We start from the raw sequence: 27,686 nt of genomic DNA on the forward strand, positions 1-27,686 counted from the left end.
GGGGGAGAAATTTAAAAAAAAATCTAAAAAAGGAATACATATTAACATTCCCAGAATACTTACAAAGCCATCTACTAATTTAATTTTTAACCAAGTTAAAAAGAGATGTTAGTAATGATATAATATTATACACACACATTAGCATTTGGCTAAAAGTTTCAAAGTGCTTCATAGAGTTTTATTATCTTTTACAGGGAGGCTATTTGGGACATGGACGTTCAAAGATATATTCAACTTACAAGATACACAAAGTAGATTTCAGCTGCTCTGACAAATTAAATTCTGGCATGCAGAAAGAAGAAAAGAATTCTCTGTAACATTTATACCATTTCGTACTTTTTTATCTTGGTCAGAATCAAACTATCTCTAGTTGGCAATATGGACCAATTCAGCTACACATGGCATTGGGGTAAGAGAGCGGTATTACCACTACGTTGTAATTTAGGGACAGGCCTGGGGAAAAAAAACACACTTGGATACCACTGCTTTATTTTCATAAAAGCTGTAGTGAATGCTCAGAGAATTGGGGGATTTTCTTTTTTAAGTACTGATCTCCAACAGATGTATATCTCTATCAGCTACTCCTACCCTATCATTTTGTACTTCCTCTTCTCTCTCAAGAAACAAGAGCTTGACTGAAGTCAGACACACTTGGAGTGGACTCTCCAAGATTAAAGCACCCAGAATACCTGAGAAATGTAATTAAAAAGACTGTAAGAATATACACTATTTCTCTAGTTCCTCCTTTCTGATTAGGAAAACTATACTTCTCTTGCATGAATTTAACTCCACTATAACAATCATATCACATTTATCTTTGCATGTTTTTGTTTTCAAAATGTGTTTTAAAATGCTTATGAATTTATGAGACAAGCCATAAGGTGACCAAAGAATGATATTGCTTCCCCAGCCTCTCCCAAACCCCCAGTCTTATCATAAATGATTTGTAGCAAAATGGAAAGGATAACAGGTCTGAGAAAAAGATGGTATTGTATTTCTCAGAAATCATCTGTAGCACCATTTTAATAATAATCAGCAGGGCATTTTCCTATTCACCATCTCATTCAAGCACATTGCACTAAATTCAGTGGTTAATGAGGCCTCATCACAAGGATGAGATATTTGCACCTATTTGCAGAGGTTTTATTTTTGAAGTTTCATTAACTGCCAAAGAAATATACCTCACTTGTAGAAATGTGCACTCATTTACCAGAAGCCAATGCTGACTAAATTTACATTTTTAGATTAGGTGGTGATAAAATAGCTTCACACAAATAAAACAATAACATCTTTTCTTGACTTGTAATCATATTTAGAAATCACCACCTTCCTCATTTTGTAATTTTTAAATTCATTGATTTGATGTTGAATTGAGGCCAGCTCTTTACTTTCCCTAAATACAGAGGAAAAAATGATAGAGTGATATTGTCCTAGCTTCAAAGTAAGCTTAGGGGTAAAATTGTATCATGTTTGCAATGAACTCACAAATTATTCAGAAAGAAATACGTAGGCAATCATGTATCTATGTATACACATCCATACAGAAAAACAGAAAGAATGCTGAGCTAATGTGGTAAAACGATTTAACATCCGACAAATATGGATGAAAGGTATACAGGAATTCTTTGTACTATATTTTGTAAGTTTTCTATAAGTCTAAAATTATTTAAAAATAAAATGTTTTAAAAAGTGAAATAAGTTCTGAGGTTAAAGAAACATGATAAATGAGAGAACAGATCAAAGAATTTATAAACATAGGTGTATAAAGATGCTCTCAGACACAATTACTTTTGGCCTCAATCTTGTAAATCAGCAATCAATACTCAAACACTTATGTTGTTTAAAGTTGCTGGTCTATTGGCAACACACAGCAATATCCATTACAAAAACCATCATCCCTAAACTATATTAATGTTTCAGTTACAGCTGTCATCAATTATTTAAGACTTACTTCCTAAGTAAGTTGGTAGACAAGAAGGCATGATTTTCAGAGATGATAGAACCATGGGAAGAAAATTAAAAAAATTTTTTTATCCTAATAAGAGAATGCTTTCTTAGTGATCTAGAACCCTTACGTATATATATTTCAGGGACTATTTTTCTTTATAGTGCTTATCTACCAGATATGGAAAAACAGTAGGATGGGCAAAGGAGGTTATATCCCCCCAGCCTATATATGCCAGTAAAATCAAGGATCCACTTATTGAAATGTTGGCCCAGCTAGACTTTCTTCCATTAACAATCAGTTGAGACACATTTTTAAAGCACCAGCTTAAATGAATGGCTGTGTGTCTGTAATAATTTTGACTTAAAATGTCAACTATATTTGAGATGCCATGTGCATTTAATCAATGTCTCTATATTATAAAATAAGTACACTTCAGTGTGACTGCTATGCCAACCATAAACCATAATTCACAAAGACAAGAATATCTTATCCTCTCTATTGATAGTCATTAATGACAATACTGATTAAAATGGTAACTGCCTGCCATATTATTGTTAAACAGTCTATTAGAATTTCTATTACATCCCATAACCTACCACTATTTCTCTTTATGCTGATACATCTTTTATGGAATAAAACATGATAGGCAGTTAGATTTAAAGTTTAACATTTAAAATGCAAAGTAAAGAACAGAGCATATCAGTAAGTTTTAACTCATAACCGGTAGGCTTTCTTTTGTCAGCGATTTCAGTGTTCAATGTATAAGGGCTTGTTTCTGTCTTTTAGAATAGTTACGTATTTCAAAATGAATATTTTGCATTAAAAAAACAACTAAAAGCGAAAAATCAATTGTTATCAAGAATTAGTCCAGTAATCCATCATTAAATGCATGCCATGAGCAAAGTTGTAGCCAATAGCAAATTTAGTGCCAGATGTGCCCAACAACCTGGGATCACTGGGAAAGAGGATTAGATGTCCCATTAAAAAGGGCAAAGAAGAGCTAGGGAGTCACACAGAGGTAGAGAGACTGAACTAGGAGAGACAGGTAGTCTACAAGAGGTACATGAAGTGATATTCCATCAGCTGGACAGATCGTGCAGTGAGGAAAGAGAATGACAGAGAGATACTTAAAAGTCAGGTAAGGTTCCAGGAAAATGGTCCAGGAACTACAGATGTATGGTACTCTGGAAATAGAGCCAGGATTCAGTGTTATAGGTGTGGCCTATCAAATAAGCAAGGCCTACCAAATCAGAGCTCTAGTCTAACAAGCCTCAGTGCTACATGGGCCTTTGGTCTCTAGGCAATACTACTGGAAAGAGCCCAGAGTAGAAGCCAATGTGGCAGGGCGGTGGTACCTTGTTTAGGAGAACACATGGTTGCTCTAAGTTCCACAGGTTTATTGACTTCTGGGATGGGTTAACAGATGCCACATGAGAAGAACATTTATATCAAGCTGACCAGGGTCAGGAGAGAGACTTAATAATCAATCTATCTCCATGACAGTCTTTCCTGTCCTGAGACTAGGGCAGGAAAGAACCTAAAGATTGGGTTACATTTACAAGAAGATTTGAGAGGAAGTAAGAGGGAGGAGGAAATAAGTTAGAGACCAAGGTATTGGGGAGGACACAAAAACGCAAAATTCATGGTTTCTGTAGCAAGGGTGGGAACAAAACCACTGGAAAATATCAAGATACTTCAGATCAGTTCTAATGCAAGTCTAGTATAATCAGGCCTGGCCAATGCTTTTCCCATGAAGTATAGATTGAGCTTGCTGGGAATGAGAAGATGCTAGGTGAGTTGGAGTTAGAAGGTTGAGCAAAGGATTCCAACTGTTGGGGAAGGGTTTCAGTCTGCCTGAGAGAAGGTGAATGACCTACTGTGTCTCCGTATCTGCATTTGTTGGAACGATTTTTTGGCACCTTTGCTTATTTTTAACAATAAAAGTACTATCACGTACATAAATGTTAAATGCCTAGGACTAGTGACTATTCTTTAGTTTTTGGTGAGTTTCTCCCTTTACCTCCCTCTCTTCAAGTCATCATATAGAGAAAGAAGATGTAACTGAAAATAGCAAAACAAAATTAAGAGGAAAAGGTTGTATAAATAGAAAGATCATTGCATTTATTTATGTTTATATTCTTATTCCCTCAGATGGCAAATTCCAATTAGCTTGACAAAGGTCTTTCCAAAAGTGTGGTCGTAGCCATTTGATTTTAGGCATTTAACACCCCAGTAGAGAAAGAATTGATGCAAAAAGGGAGGAGAAGACAGCATTGGTGAATGGAGTGAAGCATCTGGGTTAAAGTTCTAGGAAATTGGTCAAAGCCACCTCTTTTGTTTTGCAATCTATCTTCATCATAAAAGCTGTTCCTTCCCCTGCTTTGAAAATTCCAGAAGACACAAGGAAAGCAGAACAAATCTATGATATTGATTTTCTACTATACATTGCCTAGAGTTCAAATTTAAAGTGGAAAATTATAGACCCAGGGGGGAAAGAAGCCTGATCAATGTGAGGAACTAATACCAAAAGCTCCAGAGTTAGGTTTTTACTGTTCACTGGTGATTTTGTCTGCAATCAGAGTTGTAGCCATTATTTCTGGTTGATGTTCCCTTCAGCTTTCCCTTTCTTGAGTTTTGAATTATATAATATTTTGAGGATTCTTTTGTTGGCAAGTAGACTAATGCTTTTAGTCATTCTCTACTGAGACACTTCTACTTTGATTTCCAGAGCCATAAGACATTTTCAGATATCAAGAAAGTTTTAGAAGAATAGATGGCAACTCAGGTTAGGACAAGCACAAAAAGCTAAGAAAACTGAAGAGTTCACTTAAGTTTTCTTTTATAGCTTCCACTCTCTTATATGTTTTTTTTTTTTAAATTAAAGTATAGAATTTTAAGATTTATATTAAAATAACATTTACTTTTTATTTTTCAAATAAGTGTTATGACTATATAGTAGCACAAAAGAAAAGGGTAAGGAGGGAAGGGAAGAATCAGATAAAATTAAGATTGCAGACAGGAGCGATGAACTATCCTTTAGCTGGAAATTAAGGCGTTTTACTGGATATGGGATTTGTGGTGCTTAAACCAGAAGGAATTGGTTACCCTAGTGAACACCAAATGACAAAATGAGTAAGAATACATTTGAAGGCCAAATTTCATTTAGCTTCTAATTCGATTTTCTGTTTGGCAAATAAAACATTAATAGTCTTGGGCTATTTCTCTTAATTCAGTGCATTTTACCTTGTACAACTGACTTTTCAGTTAATCAAAACTTCTCTATTTAAGCCCATAAACGAAATCTATGACATATCTACTCCATAATCAGTTTCAGCCAATGGCCATTTAGTTGAGTACCATAACAATGATCATTTGCACCCATATTACAAGTGTATAAATGTATGTACCTCCCAGGCAAAGAAAAACTTACATTTGAGAAGGCTAAGTTTAGATATCAAGGCATATCACTATTCAGTATTTTTATCAAGTACACTGCCTGTACAAATGGTTTTAACCATAGTTTTATGCATTCAGGGATATCGTGGGCTTAGTAAATTTTTTACCACTGTAATTTAAAAACTTCTACGCCCTACTAGACTTTCAGGACACATCAGCCTTGTTCACTGAGGTATCTCCAAACCAGGCACCGGAACTGGCACTTACTAGGAAATCCATCAGTATTTGTTGAATGAATAAAAGAAGATGTCAGAGGCAAAAAAAAAAAAAAAAAAAAAATAGAAAGAAAAAAAAAGAAATAAAACATCTTTACCACAACATGATTGTTATGCACTTAGCAGGTACCTCCTCAATAGCATTGAAAACATTATTTCAGAAAAAGATTGGGAATTGCTCCACTTGATCTAGAAACACACTGTGGAATGGGATATTCAAAGTCCAGTTATTTTTTTTTTAAAGCCCAAAGTAGTTTTTTTTAGGGGTGGAGAGTGTAGAAAGAAGTTGTAGAATATACACCTGAATTCCAACCCCAATTATATTCTCAATTTTAAAACCTATTTTCAATGCTAGTAATTTCAAATCTATGGGTAAATTTAACTAGATAGTGAGTTTAATTAGAGGGATCATGTTTATTTTCTTTCTGGGTTCCCCCAGAGTAGCATTTAATAGATATGCAAGTAATGAACTGATTGGCAAGTTTTTCGTATCATTTAAGATGGATATTTATCCTTTTTACTTTTTAAGTACTTTAGGGAGGTCAATTCTACAACCTGTTCAAAAACCTCATTTCAGTGCTTAACAACCATCTTTTAAAAAATATCTAACCTCATTTTCTCTGATAGTGACTTTGGCCCATTTTCTCTAGCATTGTCCTCAGTGGAGAGGGAGAACAGCAGGTTACTATTACCAGATAACTCAGCCTTCAACATTTTCTTGAAGCAGAAATTTAAAAAAATAAATCCCAATGCATATTACACTTTTATATTTTTGAACCACTTTCAACTCTTTCATTTTTTCAATACTACTGTCTAGAACGACTAAAGGGCACAACACATTAATATCCAAATAAGTCTACTTCAATTAACACATCATATAACCCACTCCATCAATCAGCAAAAGCTTAGTAAGGGCCAACACTGTGAAAGGTGCTGCGAGGAGGTCCCTTTGCTTAAAGGAATTTATATAACCCCACTGAGGACATGAGACAGACAAGTAAAACCCTAACTAAAAGCCGAGCCAGCTTATGAGAAGTACAAAATGAATGATTCAGATGATAAGAGTTTTAATGAGAAAGAGAGAAATGCAGGCCAAAGAAGGTTTCATAAAGGAGTTAAGGTCTGAGGTGGGCTTTGGTTGCCTGGCAGGACTTAGGGAGAAAGAGAGGAAGAGGGAGGTCATACTAAGAGAGGAGCCATTTCAGGATTTCATAAGGCTTTTTGAGGCAAATGTGAGTGGACTAAGCTGGTTAGAATTAGAAGTTACAGATAGAAACAGTGAAATGATAGATAAAATAAATGATGAGAGAAAAATCAATTAGGCCCAGAATGCAGAGTATTGAATGTCAAACTAAACAGTTTGAATTTTATGAGCAAATTGTTCCAAAACAGAGATCCCTGGGACTGGCTATATGAGAACCATTGGGGATTCCCAAGCCCCTTCTTAGACCTAATGAATGAGGATCTCTGATGATGAAGTCCAGGAATCGATAATTTAACAAGCTCTGTAGAGCACTCTGGGGGTATAGTTGGATTTTGGGAACCACTAGGTAATTGGGAATCTTATCTCCTAGAGCAGAATACTACTAATAGATAATATTTTTTTGTCTTTATTTTTTTTAATGTTACATTAAAAAAATATGAGGTCCCCATATACCCCCCACCCCCCTCACCCCACTCCTACCATAATAACAACCTCCTCCATCATATGAGACATTCATTGCAATTGGTGAATACATCTCTGAGCACTGCTGCACCACATGGTCAATGGTCCACATTATAGTTTACACTCTCCCCCAGTCCACCCTGTGGGCCATGGCAGGACAAACAATGTCCAGTAACTGTCCCTGCAGTACCACCCAGGACAACTCCAAGTCCTAAAAATGCCCCCACATCGCATCTCTTCTTCCCACTCCCTACCCTCAGCAGTTACCATGGCCACTTTCTCCACATCAATGCTACATTTTCTTCAATTACTAATCACAAAAGTTCATGAATAGAATATCAGTAAGTCTAATCCATACTCTATTCCTCCATCCTGTGGACCCTGGAATGGTTATGTCCACTCCACATCTATGTCAAGAGGGGGCTTAGATTCCACGTGGATGATGGATGCAATTCTCCTGCTTTCAGTTGTAGGCACTCTTGGCTCCATGGTGTGGTGGTTGACCTTCTTCAACTCCATGTTAGCTGAGTGGGGTAAGTCCAATAAACCAGAGCGTAGGAGTTGCAAGTCTGTTGAGGCTCAGGGCCTGGCTATCACATGGTCAATCCGGAGGTTCAGGTACCCTGGGTATACACTAAACTCCAGCACCAACCACAGGTCCAGTAAAAGTAACCGGAGAGGCTTGTGAACAAAGGTGACATCTGAGTCCAATTCCATCACACTCAGGAACACAAACTCTAAAGTAGGGCCAACTGATATGGCACTGACCCCCACCTACCATGACCATAGAACCTGTGGGTCTCTGTAGCCCTCAGAAGAACCAATACCTGGGGTTGTAGCTACTTTAGCCGTCTCTGGGACTCTGCTGAGGTATGCATAAGGGCTACCCCTCTGATAACCTCCTGGCTCGTTTTTGGAGAATTATAGCCATTTAAACTCATTTGTCCTTTCCATTTCCCCCTTTTATTCAAGGTCAAAAAGCATTTTTAACTCCTGATATTATATGTAGGCTGAGATATTCTGCTGGTCTGAGTTGACTCTTTTATTCAAGGTCATTCTCCAGCCATATCATCAGCTAGTGCTTGGTAGTAATCCCTTGGCGCCAGGGAGGCTCATCTCTGGGAGTCACATCCGACCCTGGGGGGAAGGCAATGAATTTACATGCTGAGTTTGGCTTCGAGACTGGCCACATTTGAGCAACACGGAGACTCTCAGGAGGTAACTCTTAGGCACCCTGCAGCTCTAGGCCTAGTTCTTAATTCAGGGACACAGGCTCACAAGCATAGTCATCAGTATCAAGGGCTCATTGTTGGACCATCCTTTTTTGGTCTTTGCCATCACACTTGGGGGATTGTTGCTGTTCCATTAGGGAATGTGATAGAGCTCCCCTGGCTAGGAACTTAACACTCCCTCAGTTGTTGTTTTTAACTGTAAGATAATATTTTTAAAACTTACTATGTGATGGACATTTTTTCATGTTTCATCTCATTTAGATTCTCAGCAACTTTATTAGATAGATGCTCTATTATTCCAACTTTTACAGAAGAGGAAACTGAGGCACAGAGTGGTTAAATAGTTGCCCAAGCTGAGATGAAATGGAGCTGGGATTTGAACCAAAGTAGAATGGCTCCAGAGAACCTGCTCTTTATTACCTTGCCATACGGCATTTTAGAGCAGTAAATGTTAACTGAATATTTGATAACTCAATGAATGAATGCTTGGTAGCTATGCCCAGAATGAAGAAAGGAAGAAAGCAGGCAAATGAGTTAGGAAGCTATTGAAACAAACTAGTTATAAATAACAAAGACCCTGAATTAGAGTGGTGGCAGAGGAAACAGAAAAGGAGGCACAGATATGAGAGATAATAATTTGCAAGTATCAGCAGGCTGATGGAAGCATGGGGATGGGAAGAGGAGGCATCCTAGCCGTCACAGGATTCCTGGCGGCACCTCAAAAAGAATTAGGAAAATCAAGATGAGTTGGTAACTTAGATGGGTGGATTATGAAGTGGATTTCAGACATGTTGAAGCTAAAGTCAAGGCAGGGCTGTGATGCAAAAATGATTAGAAGCTAGCTGGAGAAACAAAATTAGATGGTGTCCAAAATCCTGGTGTATGTTATTTAGCCTAGTTGAAATTGCAGTCTTAGACATGCATTTCAGTAATAGTTGTATATCTCCTACCCATTTTTCAATTTGCATATTTCCTATGTTTTAAATTTTTCTGGGAAATCTTCTTTTGTCCTGAGGAGAATAGCTAGTTACTATGCCAAAGATTCACGTTTTCTGTCCTAATTATGAACCACCTCATGTAATTAAATTGGGTTTATATGTAAGCATAAGATAGGGAAATCCTATCTTGGCAAAAATAAGTGTTCTATAGGGTATATGGAATTATACACAGTCACAGCTGGTGTTAATAAAATTTAAATTTATTTATTAGAGAAGTTGTGAACTTACAAAAGAATCATGCATACTCTGCAGAACTCCCATACATCACCCCTCCCCAACACCTTATTTGTTGTGGAACATTTGCTACAGATTATGAAAGAGCTTGATCAGACTATTACCACTAACTATGGTCCATAGCTTACACTTGGTATATTTTTTCCACATACCCCTATTAGTGTCAATGCATTTTTAGATGCTAATAAAATAGTAGCAACAACCAGGAAGGTTTTGGTATTACTATGAGTTCAAAGTCTGGCCCTACACAGGCGGTTTCACTTTTCAATGTCTCATTCTTTGTTATCTACAAAGTAAAGTTACTACTTGCCACATTCATCTCCAGTGCATCTTGAAGACGGATGTTAGTAAATTATATTGTAGTTCTCAGCTAAAAGGTGCTAAACAAAGAACCTATTCCATTTTTTCCCAAACAAATTATTAAATCCATACATGTCACTATCTAATGGTATTAAGTAAATATCCCACAAGGACATGACATTGTACTGGACTTGGTACAAAGCAAATTAAGCAAATACAGCCCCCAGGAGCTTGTAAGTGTTTATATATATAAATAAAACAGTTTTTAATGTTTTATTACTTATTTAATATGGGTATGCAAATAAGTCCATTAGGAAATCTTTTGCATTTTAGCAATCCAGCACCTTAAATGATATTTCACCTTAAATGCTAATGAAGTTTATTTATTAATGTGTATCTTTCACTTTAGTGCCTGTGACAGTTCTTTTAGCATATCAATTTCTTTAAAAGTTAAGGCAATTTTTTTTTCCACTGGACATTTTGTTCTGATCTGTTAACAAATCTAAACCTCATTATCCAAGAAAAGTAATGAGATAAAGGGGTCCATTCTTCTTCTGTGCTCTTTTGTAATTTACATGAACATTAATGGGAGTCGTGCTCACATACTAAGAGGAGAAGAGAACCCTAATTAAACAAATAAGCGTTTGGTCCACACTCTACGTGATCATTTTTTTATTGTGATAAGTATGGGAAAATCATCTCACTGCATTGGACAGCCATAAACAGCTACAGAGTAATCAAGATCACATGGGGTAGGATGGGAAGGCAATAAACAGCAATCAGATTTTAAAATGATTTTCAAAACAAGCTACCCGGGCATTTTTATACAAATTAACTCCATCCATGCCCCTTACCCATACACAAACACACACTCAAAAGTGGATAGAATGATAAACATTTGTAGACGTGCTTGAGAGCTGAAAAGAAAATTATTAAAGTCAGATACCAAACAAACCCTCTACATGCTGGGCACTTCAGCGGATCATTTGTCTTTGCACTCAGGCCATCAGACAATCAGCCCATCTGTCTCTGGGTCCTCTTCTAGTTAAGAAATAAATGCCGACCAAACAATCCTAAATCTGTCTGATCCAAATTTAATCTCTACTTAACTTTTTAGTAACCAAACTTCCATTCCCTCATTTTGTATCACTTGTCCTATTCACATAGCACTTTCTGTCGCTTGTTTACATTCTCATATTCACAATCTATTCATATTATGGTGCTAATTTTCCTCTCTGGTGCTTAGTTGCAAACCAACAAAGCTAGAATGCATAATACATAAATATATAAATATTATCAGCCATCACACCACTGGGCTTAATGGAAGTCAATATCGGTATATTATACTCTCCACTTTGCAATTCCATTATAAGCTCAACACCGCTGGTCATAAAAAGTAGCATTCTGAGACCAGGCCTGTGATAATAATAATGAAAAAAAAAAAGGGTCATTGCTCTTCCAACTAGAATGAAAAATTAAAATTGCTAGGGCACTTAGCTCAAAGGAAAATTGGCAAATTAACAAAATGAAGAAACAAAATATTCATGGCTCACATTGTGAAAAAGTAAATAATTTAAGATGAACTGTGAGGAGAGAAAATTCAGAATTACAAAACAACCAAAAAAAAGGGGCCTAACTAAATCCCAACATGTTTTCAGCTTCTATTTCTTTTTCTCTGCAATCGTAGACAGCCATGGAGAACAATGGATGGCTATGCCTGCATTAGTCTCTGACATGCAAATTTATTTATTTCTTCATTTTGCTACAGTCATATATTTCTCTCAGGCTCAATATATGCAGCCATTTTACCCTGATATGTAAGGTTCTCAGTTTTCAATGTATTTCTATATCCATGCTGAAGCTGAATTAAGAACTTTGACCTATTTTGGCTTTCATTTTTCATCTAAAATTTCATGTTTCAAACTGGCCTCTATGCCTTCAAGTAAAGTACCTTAATTCTAGCCTGTTGTTGGCCTTTTGTCTTTAGGGAAAGGACTGTAAAAATTTCATTGGCCTGGCTACATTAGCTAAGTTATCCTTCATACCCATAAAGTTGAAGGGATACCCAGACATTTTACAACCACTATTTGGAAAGAGGTAATGACAGGCTATGGCCGGATTACGTCTATTGTACATGAGACCTGTAACAGTCATTCAGGGATCAAGGTAAAGAGGAAAAATGTTCGACAGATGTCATGCTCTCTAGTGATTTAAGCATTCGGTCTCTATCTAACCTAATTTTAAAATCAAGTCAAAATGTATCATCATGGGTAACATATTACAAGACAACTTCGAGGAAGCCCGATGAGATAACTATGAGCCACACATTAAGAATATAAACTCTAAAACCCACCCCATACTCCCTGAGCTGAAATATAGGAAGGAAAAAAAGTAAGAAACAAAACACTATTTTCTTCACTCTATTTGTATTCAGCAGTAGAGTTTTGCCTTCTCTCAAGTGATTAAATAACCTTTGAAAATAGTTCATGGTTACAGTTAGAAAGGGGTGACCCAAAGCTTATAAAATATAAATGACTTATGATTTTCACTGTTTCATTACTTCTTGTAATTTATTATGCAAAATTGTCTAGGCTAAAGAAAAAATATCATGACTATCTGAATTACAAACAAACAATTAGAGGAAAACTGAAAAATTCGGAAATAGAAATTTAGCGGACTTTAGGTATGTTTTGCTCAAGACACAGGTAACATCTATGGTCTTGGCTGTCTGGGATAGGACCTGAGGGACAAGATGAGAAGTAGCATCTAACAAGTCAGGCACTATACTGATAGCTTTGCTGCATATATTGTTTATTTTCATTTGACCTTCACAACAACTTTGAGGGCTGTGTTATTAATATTATCTCCAATTTAATAATGACAACACTGAGACTCAAAGGGATCAGTGAGGGCCACAGAGCTAATAAGGAACAGATTTTAACAAGGTTTAAGCATTCATTTGGTGGTGGTGGTGGATGGATGTAGTATATGTGTGTGCTCTTGTGTGTGTGTATGGGGAGAAGTATTCTTTTTAAAACAATTCACAGCAGAATGCTTTTATATAGAATTCCCAAGTTTACATAAAATAGATTTGATTTGAACTCAACTTTTTAAAAAATTCATTGACAGTATAAAACCAAACAAACATATAGGTTTTGGCATATGCAAAGTTTAGAAATAAAAAGTTGATGCCTCTAGATTTTTAAAAATACCTTTTGTCATTAGGGTTCACATTTTAGGTTTCTGTGATGCTCCATTACGTTGAAACTGAGTGAGTGTATCCTTGAGGTATGCCTACATCAGATGAGTTAAAGAGAAACAAGAAAGAGCAACCAATTGATGGGCTTGGAAGAACACAGTTGATACACATAGCTGTAAACCCAGTTCCCCAATTTCACTGCAGACAATGTGTCTTCAGAATGCCTACTATAGGTGTAATAGGGCTTCCTGTATTAAATCAGACCCAGTTTGGAGTAGCTTTTTGTTATAACTTTATGTGCAGTTGGTTTAAAACTAGCCTTCCCATATTCATTATGTTCCAAAGGAAAATAAAAGCAGCAGGTATAAAGCAATTTGGCTTCGGTACCACAGTATGCTAAGTTCTGATAACGTATCTGCTGAAAATTCAGTGTGGATTGAGCAGGTACTCACTCTGTTAAGACTCTTAGTTACTGAGGGTGAGAGGACACTATCCTTTCTGATTTCTTCATAGTACCTACTACAATCTGGAATAGTTGTGATTATTTTGGGTTAGTTGTTATTCTCTCATCCTCACTGGAATGCAAACACCCTGAGGGGAGGGCCTGGGTGACTGGTTCCACATTGTCTAAGTTGACTGTTGATTCCCTCAAGTTGACTAGGTATTGGTTTGTCCCAGAGGTATCTAGATGAATGGCCAGATACTCACTGGGAAAGCCATTGCTGCAAGTAGTTTACATGGTTATGTGATATTCTGATATTACTGTTTTAAATTCACTACAAGAAATTCAAGTCTTTGGTTATTTTTCCTTCCTTTTATTAAGACAAGAGAATTACCATAAAAAACATGGAATTTGTCTCATTTATTGCTGTACACCCAGTGCCTAGAATGATGCCTCATGAAAAGTAGGCACTCGATAAATACTGCTGAGTAAATGAAAGAGTAATTATTAATGTGCTTGGAAAAGAGTAGGCATTCCATAAATATTACTTATCACATGAACATGTGCAAACAAATTTTAAAAACAGAGATGACATCTTACTGGCAGGACTGGACTCTGTTCTAGGTTATTCCATTAAAAAGGAGCTTCGTAGGTGTGATTCCTCTTAGTATCAAATCATACAATGAGGAAACAGAAACTTGAACTGCATCAATCCTTTCCCTTCAGTGTCCAGAAGAAGTTGACAGTTCAAATATTTGTAAAGTGAGTGATCCATAATATCAATAGAAGACAATAGCAGCTTTTTATAAAGGAATGGATTTTAAACTCAAATCTATGACAGAATTCAGTTAAAGAATATAAGGATTGACAAAGACATTAAATACTAAAAAAATCAGGGCCTGATCTCTGAGGTTTCCACCCTAGACAGAGCAAGATTTTCTTAGTAAAAGGATATTTCTCTTGAGGGGTAGGTGGTCAGTAAACATCTGCTAGGCCCAAAGAGGTGGCCTGTGGCTTTAGCAATGGACTTGTCTATTGGAGGATTTTTGAGTTTCATCCTTTGACAGCAGGGAGCCATGGATTGTCTTTCTGCAACGCAGTACCATGATGAATACAATGCCGAAGTAATCCAAACACATATGGAAAAAGCCAAACACCTTGACTGCCTGAAGCCCTCTTTCAGCGGCAATGAATTGGGCATACAGGGAAACAACCAAACTTGGTAGGTTCTTGAGCTGCATATTTTTCACAACGATTCACAGACTGCTCAAGAGCCACAGCTAGTGACACAAGGAGGTAATTTCAAAGATAGCAAAATATAAGCATATTGGAGGTAGCATGTATAAAAAGATGAGTTAAAGATTACCCTCTGCCCCCCGAATTCTTTTTTTCAAAAGAACCAGGGGCAGGTTAAATTAACAAATGACCTAAACTATACTACTGCATATCATCAACATGAATGGATAAGTAAATATCAGAAAACCACAAACAACTTCTAACAAGCAAGAGCATGGCCACTTGCACTTCTGTGCTGCAAGGCTTGGTGAGGAGAGGGTGGCAGAATTCCAGTCTTCATACACACCCTTGGCTTCTGTAGCTGGCACGACCGCACAACCTATACTGAAGCCTTCCGTCAGGAAAGTGTCAGTGAAAGAAAGACAACGGAAAAAAATAATACACAACTAAACCATACATCTAACTCCAAGAAAACCTAAAAGCAATCAATCTTTTTTAAATAAGAAAGAAACTAAGTCAATACCATCTGAGCAACAGATGAGAATTAAAGCAAAATCTGTTGGCTAACGGTAACAGCTTTTGTGTTCTTTGTTGTTGAAAATGTGCATGTAGCAGCAACTCCAATATGCTCACAAACTTCGACGCAAAAGGCTATGGAAAACAGTTGCTATTTTTACACAGAAGATAAAATCAAATACCACTTTTCAGATCTTGTTTTAGCTATAATAGAGGAAGGAAACAAAACCCGAGTTGGTAGATGTCTAAAGATCTATGACCTGTGATTTTTACCAAAGGAAAATATAGAATATATTGGACAACAAAGGAGAAGGGCTGTATTATGGACAATGGAGTATGACCTTGCCAAATCAAATTTTTGGAAATAAAAATACAAAGTTAAGGTTTCATTTAGTAAATCTTCTAGAAAATGGTGATACGTGAAGCTCTAACAGTTCTTATATTTACTGACTATTCTAGTTAAATCTTTTGTTTTTTTTTCATAAACCGTAGATTAAGGAGAAAAAAGTTTCCCTATAAATTATTACGATATTGTAGAAGTTGTAATAATAATTCTATAAATAACTGTTTTTCTATTGCTATGGTAATAAATTACCACAAATTTAGCAGCTTCAACAGCACAAATCAGCTGAAATTGAGGGTCAACAGGGTTGTGTTCCTTCAGGAAGCTCTAGGGGGGATCCTTGCCCTTTCCAGTTTTGACAGGCCACTCATATTCCTTGGCTCAGGACCCCCAACCTCCTTCAAAGCTAGGAATGTTGCATCTCTCTGTAGCTCTCTTCCATTTTTAAGTACCATGTGATTACACTGGGTCCCTGGGAAAATCCAGCATAGTCTCTTTATCTTAAGGTCAGCTGATTAGCAGATTTAATTCCATGAGCAACCTTAATTATCCTTTGTCATAAAACATAACATATTCACAGGTACCAGGAATTAGGACATGGAGAGCTTCAGGTAGCCATTATTTTGTTTACCACAATAACATTTATTGAATGTTTATTGTTTGCCAGACCCTGTTATAAACACAATGCATGTAATTAAACAAATACAATTCTCATAATAATGCAAGATACTAGGTGACAGCAGACCCAGAGCATGTCTTACTATACTACATCCAGGAGTAAAGTCACTCCCAATTGATTGAACAGAGCAGAGGAACACTGGCATAGCATTCTGTGAGCACTGGAAATGTATCAGGAAAGCTCACTGGTATCAATATTACCCATGGCCTCTAAGTGTCACTTAGGTGGCAAAACTGGTCATCAACTATCACCTCCCATCAGTTTCCCATAGGAGAGAAGCATAGAGATTAACTGAAGGGAAAGCTTTTCTTTGATGGGAAATTTTAGAGGTACGGAGAATAAGGGAAAGGTGTATTTCCCTCTTTCATCCCCAGCAAAATAAGTGAGGGGGGCTACATGAGAACCCCTCAGAAAATTTGGAGGTAATTGTATGAAAGCAGACTGTCATCCCACTTTCTATCTGTTTTGCTTGGTGACTTGCAAACATTATTGACCCTCCCCACTCCCCATGCATGAGAGAGTTCTTGGGAGAGTTTGGCATGTATTCCTTGGGGAATGGTGTTCCACTCCACCCTGGAGAAATCTGAAGATACAAAGCTAGTTGGAACACTGCAATGACAGGGTGAGGAGAAAGAGGGGAGTGGTAGGACAAGCTGGACTCCTATCATTTGTAGGGACAAAGGGTCAGTGATTGTAGTAAACCAAGTAGATACTGGTGAAGGAAGTCAGGCTAGAGCTATCTCATACTGATATCTAAGAAGTCTACTAGCCATCTCCAGTCTACTAGTCAACTCCAACTGTTGAGGTCAGAGGCTGTGGGTAAGAGGGTCTTAGGGAGTTAGAGGCGAAAGTGAGTCTCCTACATCAGGGTCTACTGCAGTAAGGAATTCTTTGAAGAATCTGCAAAAGGGCTCACAAGGGGTCCCCCATGACAAGATTATACCAGATATACCTGTTAACTAAAATTCTAGCCTGTTTTAATAATGCCCGTCCCCTGCACCTGATTCTGGAGACTGAGAAATAGCAGAAGGTGGAATCTTACCTCCCACCACTCTATGGGCCCTCACTGGAGTTGAGGCCTCAGAGGCAAGGAGGAAGGACTTTTTGACTTAGGCTGAAATGTTCTTTTTAGTCCCTAACAGAGAGTTTGTTCTAATACCCAAAAGTGACTGGAAAACTACTGGCTGGAAAGCTGAGATGCCATTAAGTTATGGAGGAGATGGCATCATGGAGCATAATTTAAGGGAGTGTGAAGAAATGAAGCTGCTTTCTGATTGTACCCTGATGAGCCAGGCCTAGATAATAAGCCAATCGCCTATGGAATCTCACTTCTCAGTCTCATAACCCCACTGAGTTAGTAAAGCAGGTATGCCAGCCCCATTATGAAAATGAAGAAAGGCTCAAGGAGGCTAAGCAACATATGTAAGCCCTATAGCTTGAGTGTAGTGTAGACGTGGATTCAGATGAAGGACATCTTACCCCGGACCCAGCAACACCTCCACATTCCCTTTAAACATGCCTCTCAAAGGCCCAAGCGACTGGTCATACATACACCTAGAACCATGGGACATTAGGTTCATCCACTCTAACTTCATTAACTCAAACAAAGTGTGCTATAGGAAACTGTTTAGTTCTTTATTTCCTCTGGCATTCCCTGCCCATGATGTGAAGAAGCGTTTAATTTAAAGGCATAGTGCTTTCGTATTAAGGGCACACCTCTACCAATTATTAGCCTTTCTTTGACAATGGATGCATGACAACTTCCTGTCATCATAAGCTTCAAGAGTAGACCATGAAGCCTCCTGCTACTGTTGCAGAAAAGGAAAAGCACATTCACCGCTTAGGTGAGTATGCATTTAGACAAAGAAGGTGGAAAGCTTGTGTTTTTATTGAGTACACACCAATGAGTGATATCACCAGGACTAAAGAGAAACAAGACCAACTTTGCCTTCAAAGCTGGCCCTTACCTCAGCATGGCACCAAATCCCTTCTTCTTTATTTTCCTTTCCGGATCTTCATTTTCTTCTTTTCGCTTTTTCTCCTTGACTTTCAATTTGCCCTTTTCCTTTTTCTTCTCCTTTTCTTTTTTTTTTTTAACTTTCCTGGTTTTATTCTCCAGGTCCTCTAGCTCAGAGTTCCCTTGAGGGGCAGATTCACAACTCAGAGCTCCTTGGCCAGAGTGAGAGCTCTTATCAGACAGACCATCTAAACAGAAAAAAGTCAATATGCATGGTCAGGAGCACTGACAGTTAGTACAGAAAGGTAAAATGTAAACTACAGAGGAATGAGTGAAAGCTCTCCAGAGTTCTACCCTTCCACAGGGCTACTTGTGCCATTTGAAGAGATGACTGTCTAAAATCTGGTTACTTCAAGCAAGGTTTGATGGTGGGAGTGGGTGACATTGTAATTGTTTAGCTGGTGGTATGAAAGGCTTGATATGTGGTAAAACGCTAATCTCTCAGGAAGGCAGCTTGTTAACCTTGATTGGCTCAGAAAGCCACATGCTGGGAATAAAACACGGCAAGTTTATTCCAAGGAGAGGTTTTTGAGCACAGATATAACCCAACTGCTTCTACCCAATTAATTCAGTCAGTCCTGAGGTTGACGCTGCTTCTAATGACTCCAATAAGAATGTCAAGTAATGCATACTTAGTGCTCCTACCCTAAGGGTACATGACAGTTGGTCCTTGTAGGAAAGTGAAGGAGAACATTGCTTTAGCGTTTGCACTGTAAAATAAATTGCATATTGCGCTATCCAATTCCATGTTCATTAAGCTATAGGGCAAAATGTATCAGGAAAATGAATTACTTTTAATATCAAATATATAATTGTGATCCTTAAATCATTTTTCTCTGTAGTTAAGCACACATTCTTGCCTATGATTCGTGGATAATAATGAGATGAAGAAACCATTTAAGGAAGCACATTGCCCTACCAGCTTCTAATTCTTCAGGTCCATCGTAAGATTTGTCAATGGCCGCTCTGAAGCTCTCGTTGCAGCCGCGACCACGGACCATATGTGGCCGGGGTCTGTGGAAGGGAAGCTCGTTCTTCCTGACCTCAGCCACAGCAGTCTGCAGGCTTTCCAAAGAACTGGATTTTTTCAAACCCAGAGTTGGGCCGAAGTCTTTGCCTGGAGATTCTGGAAAAGACAGGGCAAAAAGTCAGCCTAATGGGCAGTGTGATGTACTGGAAAGGCTTATTATTCCAAAATGTTACTGTCTGGAATCTGAAATAGAGGGCTTTAAGTGGGGGGGACGTGGGATTAAACCTCAGCTTTGCCACTTTTGGGGACTTTGACCTTGGTTTCCTTTTCCTTAAAGTTGTGGTGAAGATTTAAAAGGATAATACATATGATATGCATATATATATATGTGTGTACATGCACACACACATAAGAATTTGCAGGGTTATATCTGTCCATAGAGATCATATGTTTGAGAGTGTGTGATGAATTTGTGTACATCATATATTCACATATATACACAACCACACAAATGCACACATGCAAACACACATGCAGAGCACCTAACAAAGTAACTGTTTCTCTCACATTACCCATCCTAGGCACTCCTATACACTGTAGCTTTTATTACTGCCATATTTGTTTTTATGATTATTAAATAATAAACTGTGCATGGAAATCAAAGACCATTGAAGTGGTTGTAATTTTTATGATTAAGCACTTTACCTTAGCCTAGTGGCCATTAATATATGGTGAATGCAATTTATTCAGTCAATAAATAAATAAAGCAATGCAAGAAAGAAAACAACTGTGTCAAACCTCATTGTTCTAAGAATATTTCTATTCTGATATCTAGAAAAGGGACATTTTTATATGATATAAAATTACAAAAAGAAAAAGTAAAACATAAGTGAATCTTAATCAGTTTTTTACATATGGTATTTTTCATTTGAACTGTTTTTCTTACCCTGTACCCCCACCCCACCCCATGCCTTGACCTCCATTTCAACCCCCAGTCAGTCTCCCAATTTTCTGTAATAGGATTAAGCTATATAAATACAAGCAGTACAAGGATTATTTTAGAGATGGGAGGAATTCTATCGGAGCCCTTGTTTTCATATTCAAAGAGCTTTTCTACTAGGGTCAAAGCTCCTGTTCTTCTCTCCTTACTAAGGGAGTTATTGTCCTGAAGAGGCTACACTTGCATTTCTGAAAATAAATTGCTGTACACTTTTCAATTGAGAGCAGTTGAGTACATATCAAGGATCGTTACATAAAGTATGATTTCAATGCCTAGCACATACTAAGCAGCAACAAATGGCACCAGATTTTATTACTGCCATCACTATTTTTACTTCTGCTCTGCCATCACCATGAACACTAGTACTAGTTACCTACTTAGCACGGTATAGGGTGATACAAGGTATACAAAAGAAGCACAAAGGTCTAATGCATATATATACACATACACACAAAATTAAATGACAAGTCACAGCTCCACATGTTCTGAAAACAGTTACTGTAATGACAATCATGCTAATTGCTAAGAGTACATGAGATGTTTTGACTGTTCTAGGTGCTCTAGTTATAGTAATTTGCTACCATACTCACAATTGTGATACTGCTACTATTGTAAGCCCCACTGTGGTGGACTGAATTGGGTACCCCAGTTTGAACATGTTCTTGGTCTTGGTCCACATGCCAGTAGGTGTGGACTCATTGTATCTAAAATGTTACTGCAGTTAAGGCATGGTCCAAATGAATCAGGTTGGGCTTTAATCTGGATTACTGGAATCTTTAATACCAAATTGAAATTAAGAGAGAGAGAAAAGCTAAGGGGAGCAACCAGAAGCCAGAAGTTAACAGAACTCAGAGAAGAAATGAGAAGATACCACTATGTACACTGCCAGGTGACAGAACGGCCAAAGAACTCCACAGATGTCCAGCCAGCTGGAAGACACCGACCCCTGGATGAAGCAAACCTTTTAGCCTCTGAAACAAAGAGCCAATAAATTCCTGTTTTTAAGCCAGCCAACTGTATGGTATTTGGCTTAGCAGCCAGAAAATGAAAACATCCATTTTACAGCTGAGGACACTGAGGCACAGAATAGTTAAGTAACTTGTCCAAAGTCACATACTTAATAAGCATCAGAACTGGGAACTGAAATCAGGCCGCCTAACTCTATAGATTACCTTTTCTATCCCAAAGATGCATTTGACTTTTGCCCTCTGTATGCCAAACTGGAATTCAGGAGGTCAGGGTTCAGGGCAGCTTCTGCTGCTAAACTAGCTGCTTGATTATGGTCAAGCTTCTTAAACTGACCTACAGTCTCCTCATCTCTAAAATGAAAGCATTAGTTCAGATTAGTCCTGGAGCCTAGTCAAGCATGCAAACTACACAAACTCAGTGTTGCTATACAGTTTCATAATTAACTTACAGGAGGCAAGGTTGCACCTTCAACAATATATTTGATGACAAGACATATTGTATTTTACAGGTGACAGTATATCTTCAATAAATGAAAAGGAGATGAATACTAAGCCAAAAAAGAAAATTATAACAAATTTTAGGGACATATTTTAGGTGACAGTTGCAAGTCTTAAATACGGAAGGTATATTACTATTAAACCCATAAATTGGCACATTTCTTATATTCCCAGAAGGAAGGTAAGTTGCAGAAAGGGAAAGTGAATAAGATCATTTCTGTGAAGAAAACAAAAGGCAAGATAGAGGTTTGGATTATTGAAAAAAGAGTAAAAACTTTGGAGTTCACAGAAAATATTTTATACCATCAACCCTTAGGGATGTCTGACATGAACTTTGGTGAGAAAATGAAGATGAAAACAATCTGAGAATGTCTAGTTCCTCTGTCAACAACAGTGACCATCTTTTATTTACTAATTGCCATTCAGGAGATTATATTATAGACCAAACTGTAAGTATTCACATCAACTGTTAGCAATAAATTCTAGGGAACATGAAAGTGAATAAATCATTCAAGATTTAAGGCATGCTATGGAACAGGAGCCTATCTAAAGCTCAGCAAGAAGTCATATTTGAGAAGAACAAAAGCACAGTTACTCCTTCTAAGCAAACTGAACATTCAGAATTCATGGACTTTGCAGAATTAATAGACCAGGCAATTAATTCAGTTTATATAAATAGAAGTTGCAAATAGAAGCAACAACTGACACTGTGCAAAATTTAACTATTGAATGTGGTATAAGCAAATGGGGTGGTTGAGTTCTAAGTTGTAAAGGTGGACTCAGAGGTTTACAGGCTTGGAAGAAAATTTTCTGTTCCTAGGGGGTAAGCAAGATATAGCAGTGGAAGAGAGGCTGATGTTGGAGAGAAGAATCTAAAAGCAAGGATGTACTTACAAGTGCAGTGAAATGACCAAACAATGTCCAAGTGAATTGGATTCTGTCATGGACGTTCAACAGTGCTCCACATTTCCTTTACATGACCAAGAGCTTTTCATAGAAGGTCATGGTTGCATGTGTTAGATTGTTGTGTCTTTTGATGGGCATCAGCATTAAAGTCCAACATACCATTAGGAATAAAGTACCCTAACATGTAAAGATGCGGAGCACAATAAATTGTCACATTCGAGCCCTCTTCCTCCTATCCTTACCAATTCCAGTTTAGGTTGATAAGGCCAAGGAAATTTTATAGCTTTTAGGATGAGAATTTTCACTATTTCAAGCCTAGCCATTTTACACAAATGATCTTTTTTTCTAGACTTCGACTAAAAGTAGAGATCTTAAACCCTAAGCTTTTCTGAAACTTATTCCACTGAAGTCACCTCAAAATATGATGACTTTTCAAATTTTCATCTGTAGCTGATGTGATATTAGCTATGGCTAATTTTAAGCAATTGTCTGAGGGTAGTAATCTATCAATACCACATGTTATTCATGTGCTGAAGCTTGTCCCATTTTGAGCATTTTCTTTTCCCATATTCTAAATATGACTCTTCAAAGTTTTCTAGGCCAGTTTAAGTTAGTTGCAAGCACCAAGGAATGAATCTTTTTCCATATTGTAGTACCAAGTCTTTATTTTTTAGCCTATGAACTCCTATGTCCAGTGGCTAAGATTTTAAAGATGTAGATGGATCTATCATTCTCTCAAAAACATGAAGTTGAGAAACACAAACTTAATAAAACACATGATATTGTAAGACTGGGGTGCTAAAAGAGGCATCTTGTATAAAACAAAAATTATTCTCAAGGTAGTATAGTAAAATATACTCTTTGGGTCCCATCTGCCAAATAGTACTTTAATATAAAGCTTTATAAATAAATACCACTGAAATCTTTTTCTAAAAGATGCTATAGCACATTTGAAGATTCCATCTGTTCCCAGAAGGATTGACTTGACTTGGCCCCTGAAGCCTTTCCTGTAGAGAGTAGAAGGGAATTTCAATATCAAGCTTCCTGGTCCTACCAATTCTCAGATGTCTCCTCTATCCCATGCCCTCTAGAGAAATACAGTGTCATAAAGAGAATGGACACACACATACCAAGACTAAAGATTTAAAGGCGTTGGGTCATTCTTTCTCCCGTGAGCATGAAAGAAGTGGTTGGAGAGACACTACTACAAAATAAATTCATAAAATGCTTAGAAACTGCTGACCCAGAGCTCTGGGGAGGAAATCCAATTTCAACAGAGTATGAAACAAAGCCGTTCCTGGAGGGTTGTCTGGATTTGGACTGCAGTTTCTCTGACTCAGTCTTGGATTCCTGCCCTTGCCCTACAGCTGAGAGCTGCTGTTTATTTCCCACAGGCAGGTGATTAGGAGAATACAGGATCTTTATTCTCTCATCGTGAGAAAACAGCTCAGAGAGTGGTGGTTAATAAGAGGAGAGGCTGTGGGACACCCCCACTCTGTGATCTGCTTCTTGACTTATTAACCTCTCTGTGCCTCAGTTTCCTTGCCTGGGAAATAAGGATGATAAGACAAGCACAAACCAGTGCCTGGCACAGGGCAAGTGCTCGTAAAGGGTTGGTAACAATTATTGTCACTGTTACCTTTGTGCCACCTCTGAATATCTGGATGAGGGAAGACCTGACATAATTCTTTTTGTTCAATCCATGATTACATTCTCCAATACGGTCATTCCTTCCACAAAATTCTGAAAATGATCTCACAAAGAAATACTACCCTTCCATTTTTTAAATTTAAAAATAAAGCTGATTTCTTTCTCAAATAGCTCCTTTCATTTTTTGCCTTTTGAAATAAGGTCTATAAATCCATCTGCTCAGCACATATAGAGGCTATTCTTGGGAAGATTAATAGTAGAGTCTTGGTTGCCCTTCCCCTTAGGCTATAATCATTTAATTAGTCTGAGATTTCATCGGCAATGTTTGAACTTCCCACTCTCACATTAAAATCTTGCAATAAAAGAATGTGTTAATCCAGGCGACCAGTAATTGGATCTTCCATTATTGATGAAATTATTTCCAATACATCTTTATTAAAAAATAAACAATTAGTTTGGTGAAGGTATTCACTTTCAGAACCATGGCAAATTTTTCTCCCAGCTAGAGCTTTATAATTAACAAATACTTATGATAAATTAACAATAAATAATGTATTAATTTGCACATTTCAATAACATCAATGGCCCTCAAGGCACCTAGTGAAAATTAATTAAGTTAGAGCTCCTCCCTCTAAAATAAAGGAATCATGCCCAGTACTAACCTGGGGATCAAAATGATTGTAACACTATTCAGGGGTCACAGCATGAAACTTGCCAAGGCCGGGAATTCATCAAGATAGGCTGCTTTCCTTATCATTTGGCCCTGCCTTCTTATGAGCAATGAACTTGGGTAAACACAGTACAAATGCTTTACTTGCTTCATGGGGAGTTGTGATGTGAAATTAATAGCCTTAAAAAGTCTTAAAATGAAAAACTATTACAAATTCCAAGTAGGAAGTCACAACACCACTTTATTCACTAACATATCCAGTTTTCTTTTCACTTTAGATTATACTTACAGAAAATTTTGTATATTTGACTTTTTAGTAGATTCTCTGGAGGCAAAATGTCCTACATGCTTTAATAGATATCATTGCAAATCCATTAGCTTAGGGGAAAAAATCCCCATAATAGCTAAATGTATAATTTCCCAAATTGTTATCTATATTAACTGTGTCCATAATGGGTCTAATTACCTTCTTGCCTATTTCAGTATTCCAAATATTGATCATCAGACCAAGCTTATCACAGTGCCCCATTTCCTATTCATTATTACGGGATATATTGTAATCTGGTTTATATATTATCTGCTGTCATTTGGGTCTTAGTTATTTACAGGCAATTTCCAAGTTCTCCAGGAGCAGCAAATTTTTTTTTTTTTTTAAGTCTTAGAAAACCCAAGGTCTTTTATCATTTCCTGAAATTCTCATCAAAATGTTCAATAATGAACTTCTCATTAAGAATCAAATATTTGCATAATCTCCCCTACCTCTCTCCAATGTCTATTTTAAAGAGAAAATACCCAGAGAAAATATGGGGAGATTATGTGAATGAATACAACAAATGCTTTGATTATGACTATGGGAACGGCCTTCTGAGTGCCTTCAAATGTTTGCCAAGTATTGCTATATACTATAATTTTCTTTACTAAAAATTCCTTCTTCTATAAACTGAAGTTGAAAATTTTATGCCATGTTTAGTTTTCCTTCCTGACCTCAAATTATGTCTAAGAAATTTATTGAATAGTGAATTTACTGCACTAAAAATACTCTTGTGATACTTTTGTTTCTTTTTATTTTCTTCTCTTATGCAGTTATGATCATGCTTTAACTTAGTGGATATACTTTTTAAAGAAAATCTGTAACCATGTTTCTAGGTAGATTCTGTAAAGCAACTGGAAAACTCAGACCATCCCATTCCCAATAGACTGGTTTGCTTTAATCTTTAGTTTTCTTTCTTTATGCCTCATCAGGAAAACCTTATTGGTTTAAACACACACACACATACATATGCATGTTTATATTTAAGAGAACATGGAGGGTAGATGGCATTGTAGGGATCTCCAGGGCTCAGTCCTTCCACCAAAACAATTATTAAACAGGCAGAGCCTGTCTGAAACAGCTATTTAGAAACTTGGGAGGCCAGAAACACTATACAGGATAGTGGGAAGAAAAAGCTGATAAATTATTATAAAGAACAGTAAATTGCTATCGCTGTGTAGCAGCTAACTGGTGCCCTTCTCCCCATTCTCATGGCAGGCCACTGTGGAATCCAGCCCCTGGCTAGCTTCTGGTGACAGAAAGGGACATATAAATCTTCTTCCTCAAGAACAGGGGTGAGCATGGCTGATGACTGACCACAACTTTTGGTTAGTGAATTAGGATCACTGGGGCCCCAGCTTTGAGGAAAGCTATTGTTTCACCCCTCTTTGGACTATGGTGGTGGCAGCCATTGTTTTAACCTGTCCTGGACAAGGGTGGTGGCAGCCATTCTCTCTACCCACCCCAGATAGGGAAGTGGGAGCAGAAATATAAGGTACTGCACTTCCTCAGGGCTGCAAGGGATAGTTAGCTGAATGGCTACATTTTCTGGGCAGACCAGGAAAGCTCAGCTTTGGAGAGCTATCAGAGAAGTTCTTGGCACCCTTTGTGATTCCCTCTCCAGGGCACTTTGGAGCCAGTCTGCACTCCCGTCGTGGGTCCCTGACTCTGTTTTGGCTGGGAAAGACTAACTTGGGAAAGTTCTCTCTGTTGTGCACTACTCTTAGTATTTGCCCTCCATGAAAAAGCAGCTTGAGACAACAAAAGAAGTGTAAAATATATAGAGGCAGACAGTCTGGGACAAAGACTTGTTGACTTCACATACCTAGAAGATGGAAGTCTGTCTCCTGGAAAATAAAACAGACAACCAAACTCCTGTAAACAGGGGCACTCCAGAAAAACCAATAAGCAAAAGCCCAGGACAAGACAGAGGCCCAGAAAGACAGGAAAACCCTGCACACTGCATTAGCCTTGGACAGACCTTCCTTAAGGAGGTCTGAAGGTCAAGAAAAGCTCTGTCTTATTATCAGCTGTTTACAAAACCAAGAAACAAACATAACAGGGAATGAATTCCAGAGTTAAAGTTTTAAAATACTAAAATGTGCAATGTACAACAAAAGAGTACAAGACAAAGAAACAGATAATGATGAGCCATCCAAAGGAAGAGGATAAAAAAATCCAGAAAATACCAACAAAGAAGATGAGAATGTGGGCATATTGAACAAAGAAAAGT

The 27,686-nt window shown here is 37.6% G+C and overlaps 1 protein-coding gene across 6 annotated transcripts in view; it reads right to left on the minus strand.

The window, feature by feature from the left end:
* The window catches only part of PARD3B (par-3 family cell polarity regulator beta), a 1,119,500-nt gene that overhangs the window by 298,568 nt on the left and 793,246 nt on the right, over window positions 1-27,686 (minus strand). For all 6 annotated transcript variants that reach the window (XM_058300305.2, XM_058300306.2, XM_058300307.2 and 3 more), the window contains 2 exons: window positions 19,401-19,607; window positions 18,432-18,669 (listed from right to left, as the gene is read on the minus strand). In XM_058300305.2, coding sequence (XP_058156288.1) covers window positions 18,432-18,669; window positions 19,401-19,607 — 445 coding nt within the window. The remainder of the gene's footprint in view (window positions 1-18,431; window positions 18,670-19,400; window positions 19,608-27,686) is intronic.

The sequence above is a fragment of the Dasypus novemcinctus genome, chromosome 7 (assembly GCF_030445035.2).
Source record: "Dasypus novemcinctus isolate mDasNov1 chromosome 7, mDasNov1.1.hap2, whole genome shotgun sequence".
Classification (NCBI taxonomy): domain Eukaryota; kingdom Metazoa; phylum Chordata; class Mammalia; order Cingulata; family Dasypodidae; genus Dasypus; species Dasypus novemcinctus.